Below are 8,318 nucleotides of genomic sequence, written 5' to 3'. Positions count from 1 at the left end.
TCTGCCCTAATGGCAGGCAGGCAACCCATTGGCTTAATAACTTTTCATGATCTACACAAGCAAAGGCTTTGCCATGGTCTCTAAGTGGATGTTCTTTTGGAATCCGCTCCATGTCCACTTCTGGATTGGCCTGGTTTGGGCCAGAGTCCATCAGTTGCCCATCCACAAAGCACCTGGGTGTGCTCCCTTCTGCTCAGTTGGGCGCATGGATACCTGACCAGACCATAGGTCAGCCCTGCCTAAGGACCTGGCCGAAGACGGCTTGCTCTAAGTCTCTCCCAAATCCGTCTGCTGCCATTCCCATCATCCTGGCCAAGGGGGCCTTGTGCTGCCTGGAAGCGGGGCTCCCTGTTGTACTCACTCAGTCTCCATGGACCTGGAGTCCAGAGTCTTGGGAGCTTGGATGGAAACCCTGGAGTAGGGAGCAGGGGCTCCTGCAGGTACTCTTACGTTATTTGTGGGAGAAGAGGTTTTGGGAAAGTGGGAAGGGATCATGGATGGCATTGAAAGTGCTGGCTGGGGGATGATGGGAGTTGCAACCCGCATGGAAAGGACATTATAAATGATTGATCACTACCACCATCCCCTTCTCCAAGATGCCTTTGGGCAAAGTGTGTGGGAATACACTATAGAGCTGTTAGGGGCTCTGCATTTGCAGCTGAGTCTGTGTTTGGACCCTGGCTGAGTATTTCTTTTGGGGGGGGCTGGCCTGGGATTTGGCATGGATCCTTGTGGGGGGCATCCCTGCTGTCCCTTGGGGTGCGGCTGAAGGGGAGACCCGGATCCCAGGCCTTTTAGGGGGTTGGCAAGGAGTGGGGAGGGTCTTGGTGGGGCATTCCTTTGCCAAGGGGGGGCAAAGGGGGGCAGGCAGAGGGGTCTCCCCCAAACCCAGCCCCTCCTGCCCTCCTCGCCCCTTTGGCTCTGGGCTCTCGGGGGTCGCGAGGGGATCCCCCAAACCCTGCCCCCCCATAAAAGCCAGGTGAATTCTGCAGTAAAGGGGGCGGGGCGTCGTGGGCGTGGCCTCCCGGGCTCGCGCCCTGATTGGCCGGCTTCTCCCTCCCTGCCGCGAGAGCAACCCCCGCCGCCTCTTTCCCTCCTTCTTTCCTTCCTCGCCGGCAGCAGCAGCAGCATCAGCAGCAGCATTAGCATCAGCAGCAGCAGGATCCGAACCCAGGACCAGGGCCGAGCCTTCTTCCCAGAGGAGCCTGGAGCAGCCGGGCTGAGGCCCCCGAGACGCCAGCATGGGGGTAAGGAGCCCTCCTCGCTCCCCGGGACCCTGGCTGCCCCGAGGACCCCGGGATGACACGTGTCGGTCCCCGTACGTCTGAACGCGGGGCTCTTGGAGGGATGGCAGTTGCGGGGCGAAGCCTGCAGGGGATGCAGCCTGGCTCCTTCCCTCCCAGCTCCAAGGGTCACCTTCCCCTCCCCTTTGCGGGTCCAGCGTTCACACGGCAGACGGGGAGGGCGAGGGTTGGCCCACTTTGCCCAGAGAGGCATCCACACGGACACGCGTCTCTCTCTCGCCCCGAAGGGACCAAAGCCGACTCGCTTCTCTCTCTCTCTCTCTCTCTCTCTCTGCGCATCATGCAGGAACCCATCTCTTGGGCTCCTGGACGGAGGGATAGCCCCTTCTTTATTCCCCTTTTGGGGGGGGGGTCCTGGAGATCCAGGTTGCCCCCTCCCCCGGTTTTGGAACTGAAGGGGACCCCCCTCCCTTTCCAGGTTTCAGGGCTGCAGAGGATGAAGGGCTGGCCTGAGGGAGGGCAGAGGGCTAAGGAGCATCCCTGGCTGGAAGGGCAGAGGGCTAAGAGAGACCCAGGGAGAGAGCAGGCCCCTTCCCCTCCCTCCCTTTCCCAAAATGTCAGCCAGAAGAGATGGAGGAGAAAAGGATGAGTCACCTCTGCTTAGTTCGAGAGGGAGGGAGGGGGAAAGGGAGATTATGGAGGAGGCAGAGAAGGAGGGAGGGCAAAGGGATCATCATCATCATCATCATAGCAAATGGTAATGATGAAAGAATAACAAGAGGAAGGAGACCCTGGACCCCTGCAGAAGGAGAGGGAGGGCGAAGGGGGTCCCTCTTGGTGGGTCAGGGAAGTGGGTCCCACTAGCAAAGCCCCCTGCCGCTTGGCATCCTCTTTTCCCAGGGTCCTGTCCAGGAGGGATTCCAAAAGGTCCCCCATTTTGAGCACCACTAAAAAGTAGGCATGTGCGCATGAGGTGAATCATATATTTATATGTGTCTTTTGAGCTCTCATTGGTCAGATCCCATTTTCTCTCTCGCTCTGGAATGTGCTACGTTTCACAGTCCAGTCAGGAGACCCGGTCACTCTGGGAATGGGCCACCTTGACCCAAGACTGCTTCTTGGCCAGGGTCCGAATCCCTGGAAGAGACCTAATTGCTCTAATGCGAATAACCAGAGAGACAGAGGGAGAGATCTAGTTCTGTCCATCTCCCCCTCATTGGTATTCAGGACCAGTGTCCTGTCGCGCATGCGGCAGCCCAAGGCATTGGCATCAGCAGCGCCCCCTTGGCCACCCACCGCTTGTGGGGCACCCATGTCCTTCCCGGCTCCAAGGGGACACAGCAAGGTCACCTTCTCCCTCCCTCTTGTCCTTGGCCCCCCAATTCCACCAGGCCTGGCTCTCCCTTGCAAGGGCGGGGGGCCGTCCTGGCGTGTGTGTGCGTATGTGCGTTGGGGGCACATGGACCCCCACTCAGTGCCAAAGAGATCTCCTCTTCTCCGTGATAATACTGTTTATCACCCCAGGAATTGATGACAGTGGCAGTGATGGTGATGGAGAAGTCCAGAAAAGGCGGATCAGGGGTGTAGCAAGGTTATCTCTCCAGTGCGAATGCAGCCTCAGTCAACCAACGTAGGACTATGGCTTAGGCCCCCAGCTGTTGTTGCGTGCCTTCAAGTCCTTTCCAATTTAGGATGAACCCGTCATAGGGTTTTCTTGGCAAGGTTTGTTCAGAGGAGGCTTGCCCTTGGCCTTCCTCTGAGGCTGAGAGAGTATGGCCAGCCCAAGGTCACCCAATGCGTTTCATGGCCAAAGCAGACTTCGAACCCTGATCTCCAAAGCCCAACACTCAGAGACCACTGCGCCACGTTGGCTCTCTTGTGTGGCACCCAAAGAGAAGGGCAAAAGGCCAAGTGGAAGGAAGAGTTACAGAGAGTGGCAGTTTTCTATATCTCACTTTCTGCAATGCTAGAAATCTGGGGACTGGAAGGGAAATTTTGTGGGTTTTGGAGTTTGCCTTTGGGGACCTTTAGAGGGAATCTACCATTCCTGCTCCCATTTCCCTGTTTGGCTGAAACAGGCCAAGAGAGTTCTATCTCTGAGCGTCTCAGAGGAAGGAACTGGCAAAAGCACCTCTGAGCTTTCCTTGCCTAAAGAAACCCTCTGAATCCAAGGGCTCCCCATAAGTCCAGAGGGGGCTTGAAGGCACCTAGAAGGGGATTCTAGGGGTGGTTTCTCCCCATAAATCCATCCCTGAGTCCTTCCAGAAGAAGAGAAACAGTTGTGGGCCAAAATATGGAACATGGGATGTCACTCTCTAGAGATGGAAAGGACTGAAAGGAGGGAAGCAGAGGGGATGAAGGGAATGGAGAAGGCTGGGGGAGGAGGAGAGGAAACATATGGGCAGAGAGCAGCTAATCCTCCTTTCTTTCTGTCACGAAGGGAGGAGAGAGAGAGAGAGAGAGAGAAACATGGCTCCATTGCAGCAGCTGTAACCTTGCAAAGAAGGAGAAAGACAAAGAGAAGGAGAGACAGAGGATGGAGCTGGGGAAAGGGAGGAAAGGGGGTTTCAATGGGGAGAGGAGGATCTAGAGGTGATCTGGACTCTCTCTCAGCAGGGTTGGGGGCCAAGGAAGGTGACCATGCCCCCTCCCTCCCCACACCTCCCAAAAATGAGGTCCTCTCAGCCTGTTTTTCTCCTTCCGGTTGCTTCCTGGGCTCCCCCCACATTAGACCCCCCCTGCATTGCCCTCTTTCCTATATTTGGTGCCTCTGCAGAGAAAGGGAGGGAATCTCCATCAGGGCCAGCCATCTGCAGCAAAGCCAGGGAGGGAGGCGGGCGTCTGGCTGCCAGAGGGACATGGCAAGGCAGGAGGGTGGAGGGATGGGGGCCTGGTGGCCTAAGTTTAATAATCATCATCATAACACAAAGTCCCTTCCATGTTATCTTCAGGATCTCCCTCCCAGGCAGCCCCCCTCAGTAATTCTCTCCAGGCCTTGGGGAACCCCCCTGCAGTGCATCTCTCCTGCTCATCCCAAGGCTTCCCTGGCATTATTGGGGGCAGCAGAGCCTCCCACCCCCTTTGCCTTTGCCTTTGCCTTTGCCTCCCCTCCTCCCCCTTCCCAGCCTGGCCTCCATCTGTCCCTTTATAGCTGGGTCACCCTGACCCTCTTCCTCCCCACTGCCCTGGATTCCCTTTGGAGCCTTGCAAAAGCAGGCAGCCTCTCTGGGAACAAAAGACCTCCCTCCACCTCCTGGTCCTCTTTTGCTCCATCATTATCATCTTCATCATCCTCCCTTTGGCATGGGCCTCTGCGGCGAGTGAGCCCTGCTGCAGCACTGGCACTGCGCCAGGGATCGCTCCCTTCCTTCCTTCCGCCGCAACGCTGCAGAATATGGGGGTGGCACTTGGTCCCACCAAGAGCCAGAATAAGGCCTGGTGGGCACCTTGTGGGGTGCGTTGCATCCCCCTTCCTCCCTGAGACCCCTTTCTGAGATGGGCATGACCCTTCCCTACCATGGCAACCCCCTTCTCCCCAAAACACCCACCCAGTAACCTCAGTCCTTCCCCCAGAGACTGAACAGTCATGCAGAAGGGGGTTTGGGGGGCTGGGCTGGGCATGACACCCACTTTCTTGAACCCCTTTTTTAATAAGCTGGATGTGACCAAAAATGGTGGGTGCCTTTACCTCTGCACTGCAGTAAAGAGAAGGCGGGCACCATTCGCGTTCCTGGCAGCCCTGGCACAGATAGGAATCCATGATGTGGCTCCTTGATGGATATGGCATTGCAGCATGAGCCATTTCTCTCTCTTTTTCTTGCACACAATTTGAGTGTTTTTTAAAAGGGAGGCAACAATAATCTTTCTGAGCCTCCCTCCTCCTTTGCTGAGTGTGGACCGAGTTGTTCTTTATGTAACATAGAAACACATATATATTTTATGTTTTGCATCATGGCTTCTCTGTTTTAGGGTTATACTTGTTTTCCATCTACATTCTGAAATGCATGTTTCATGCAGTTAAGATGTCTTGAGGTTCTCACTCTTGTGGGGAGAAAGCAGGATATGAAGAAAGGGATGGATGGATGGAGGGATAGTTGAATCTGGGTTGTGCTTGCACACCATTTGTGCAATGGTGAACCCATGTGTGTCTGCAGTTGCCCTTAGTTGCACAGAGGGTATGCCTGCCTAAGAAGTGCTTTGGCCATTGGGACTGTATGCAAGGAGAGGGAGTCTCCCTTATTTTTTGCTGCCTTTCTTTGAGGTTACTTGTGTAAGTGTAGATGCATGGACAAAAAGTGTGAGCACAGAATAACCTCAGGGCCTTGGTATGTGCACCTTGGGTGGGATTCTCTGCACTTGAGACCACTTGTGTGTGCGCGCACTTCTATTACTTAATGTGGCCCTGTCCCTTTCTGTCTGTGTGATGCAGGGCAGGTGAGCCTGGCAGGTGGCTCTCATGCCACCCTTTCCAAATGCCCCAGGTGCTTGGCAAAGGTTCAGCCAGGAATTGGGGGCGGCTGGTGTAGGGTTGCGGGATCCCTTTCCCCATTGCTCACCCCATGTGGGGAGATCCCAGGCTTCCATCAGGGGTCAAGGCTCAGGGGCTTCCCCCATTTTGGCCTTTGGGCCCAGCTGGGATGGGAAGGGCGCCTCAAGGTCAGCCAAGGTCACAGCATGGCCTCCGGACACGAATCTTGATTCACTGATCCTGCCCATCTCTCAGTTTTGGAGGTGGAAGGAGCGCATAGCCAAACGTCTCCTCCTTTCTCGTTCAGAACAGACCCGTCTCTCTGTTTTTATTCGGTCAAGGCTGGGTCTTCTCCCAGACGCGTTTTGGAGATGGAAGGTCATGTGAGGATGCATGCAGACATCGTTTTCAGAGATCTCTAATGGGGCCTGATAGAGTCATTCTCACGTCTGGTGTGCGCATGCATTTTTTACATTCCTGTCCTGTTCTGACAAAGGTATACATCAAGTTAATATCAGACTCTCCCTAGTTCCTGTCCTGCAACCCAGAAGACCAGATCTGCAAAGTACCAACAATAGAGAAATATCGTTTGTATTAGGTGGCCTATATATAGGCTGGGGCTTGACTGGATATTCCATATACATACATACATACGTAGAATAAACATGTTTTGAAGGTTTCTGAAGAGGCCTGGCAACTCCCCCCCCCCCATAGTGCAATAGTGCAATTGTGTGTGTGCGAGCGTATGAAACTCCAGACCACACAGGTCTCTTTCACACTTGCGGCTGCCATGGCTCCATCTTAGGAAATACTTGGAGTTTGGAGAGGAGATGCAAACTCTCAGCCAGAGAGCATTAGTGCCTTGTTATTGCCATTGGATTCCAGAGGTTTCCAGAGGTTGGAGCAATGACAGATAAAGCAGAATCAGAGTGATATAACTGTGTAGTGTGGAAGGGCCGGGCTATGCATCATTGCTGTTAGTGGTGGTGGTTGTTGTGTCGTGCCTTCAAGTCATTTCCAACTTAGGGTGATCCTAAGATCACGGGGTTTTCTTGTCAAGATTTGTTCAGAGGAGGTTTTGCCATTGCCTTCCTCTGTGGCTGAGAGAGTGTGACTTCCCCAAATGGGTTTCCACAGCTGAGCAGAGATCCGAACCCTGGTCTCCAGAGCCATATGCCAACATTCAAACCTCTATGCCATTTGGGCCTCATTGAACTGGAAATCCCAGCATTCAAAGGCAGTTAATGAGAGATCCTGATGAAACGAATCCTGGGATGAGGAGACAATCTTTGCAATTTGGGATTTGTTCTGTGCAAAAATTGTCTGCAGTTGTTTTTGTGCGTTCCTTTGCAGAAAATGTTGTTTCTAACATAGAAAATGCTGTATTTGGGGGTTTGTTCTCTGGAAAATGCACACATTGTTGGTTTGCAAAAAAACCCAACAACATCTTCTGCTGAGGAAATACTATTTTGGCATAGAAATGCTGTTTGGATACAAAACAGCTGTGTGTGAATTTTACGCAGAATAAGCCCCAAGCTGCAAATCGCCTTCAAACCTGGTTTTCAAAAACCTTCTCACAATGGGAAGAGGATTTCTAAAATTGCTTGTAGTTTCCTTTGAGAAGACACTTAGGCAAAATGAATGCAGTTGGAAACAGCGTTAACTGTGCTATAGAATATAAAGTCACAAAACTACCTTTTCTCGAAACATTGCTGTTGTCCTTTTCGTTTAAGAGGCCAGGGAAGGCTTTCTATGGAGGCAGAGGCCATTCCTTCTGGACTCTGGGAAACCAAGAGCCGCAAAGTCCAGGAAAAGGGGAACCTCCTTCGAGATCCAGGTTGCCTCTGTCTTGTGCAGCTTTTAACTCCTTTGCCGCATGAAGAAGCCAATGAGGCTTAGAAAGGTTGCATTGCATATTTTGTGCAATTTGGTTGGTCCAATAAAGATATCTCTGTTTTGTGGGTTTTGGATGTTATTGCCTCCAGCAGCTCTCTTTCTGCATTCCTTCACCATTGAAGACGGCTTCACATTCACAGCATTGTTTTGCTGATGAGCTGCAACTTAGAAGTTTTGGACTATAACTATAAACCGGAAAGTTGTTTGTTGGGACTATAACTAGAATCTGCTCAAAATATGTTTTGCTGGGCAATTCCTGGTCCTGTCATCCAAAGCAGTAACCCTAACCCTTTCAAAGAGGATGGAGACAGGGCTTCATTTGAATTAGCTGGATTTCTAGAAGGAGGACTCTTGCAAAAGCCACATAAATGAGAAAGGAAATAAATAAATGAGACATAAGCATGGAAGTATTGGACGAATGCATCAGTCCCAGGTTAAGGCTAAGGAAAAAGCCCTGCCTTGCTGGATCCTATCAGGGATCCTCGCTGCTCCACAAATGAGGCACAAAGATCATGGCCCTGGGATCTGGTAACCAGAGGTGCACTGCCTCTGAATCTGGAGGCTCCTCATGTCTCTGCCTTCTAAATGAACTGCGCTCTCTGTGTGAGCAAAGTCTTGCTGCGCATGTGGAAGAGGTCCTCAGATTCAGGCTTTGGTGGGTCACCAGAGCAATGCATTTGCCCAGTATCCACCAAGAAAACCCTCCTCCT

General features: G+C 52.8%; 1 protein-coding gene across 1 annotated transcript in view; it reads left to right on the top strand.

Annotated features, from left to right (window-relative positions):
• Positions 1–1,097: 1,097 nt before the first annotated feature.
• Positions 1,098–8,318, top strand: part of ATP1A3 (ATPase Na+/K+ transporting subunit alpha 3) — a 27,941-nt gene continuing 20,720 nt past the window's right edge. Inside the window, exon 1 of the mRNA XM_042439628.1 lies at positions 1,098–1,247. Within this exon, the coding sequence (XP_042295562.1) occupies positions 1,242–1,247 (6 nt within the window). The 5' untranslated portion in view covers positions 1,098–1,241. The remainder of the gene's footprint in view (positions 1,248–8,318) is intronic.

This window comes from Sceloporus undulatus, chromosome 9 (genome assembly GCF_019175285.1).
Source record: "Sceloporus undulatus isolate JIND9_A2432 ecotype Alabama chromosome 9, SceUnd_v1.1, whole genome shotgun sequence".
In the NCBI taxonomy this organism is placed as follows: domain Eukaryota; kingdom Metazoa; phylum Chordata; class Lepidosauria; order Squamata; family Phrynosomatidae; genus Sceloporus; species Sceloporus undulatus.
This window is presented reverse-complemented; position numbering and strand designations above follow the sequence as displayed.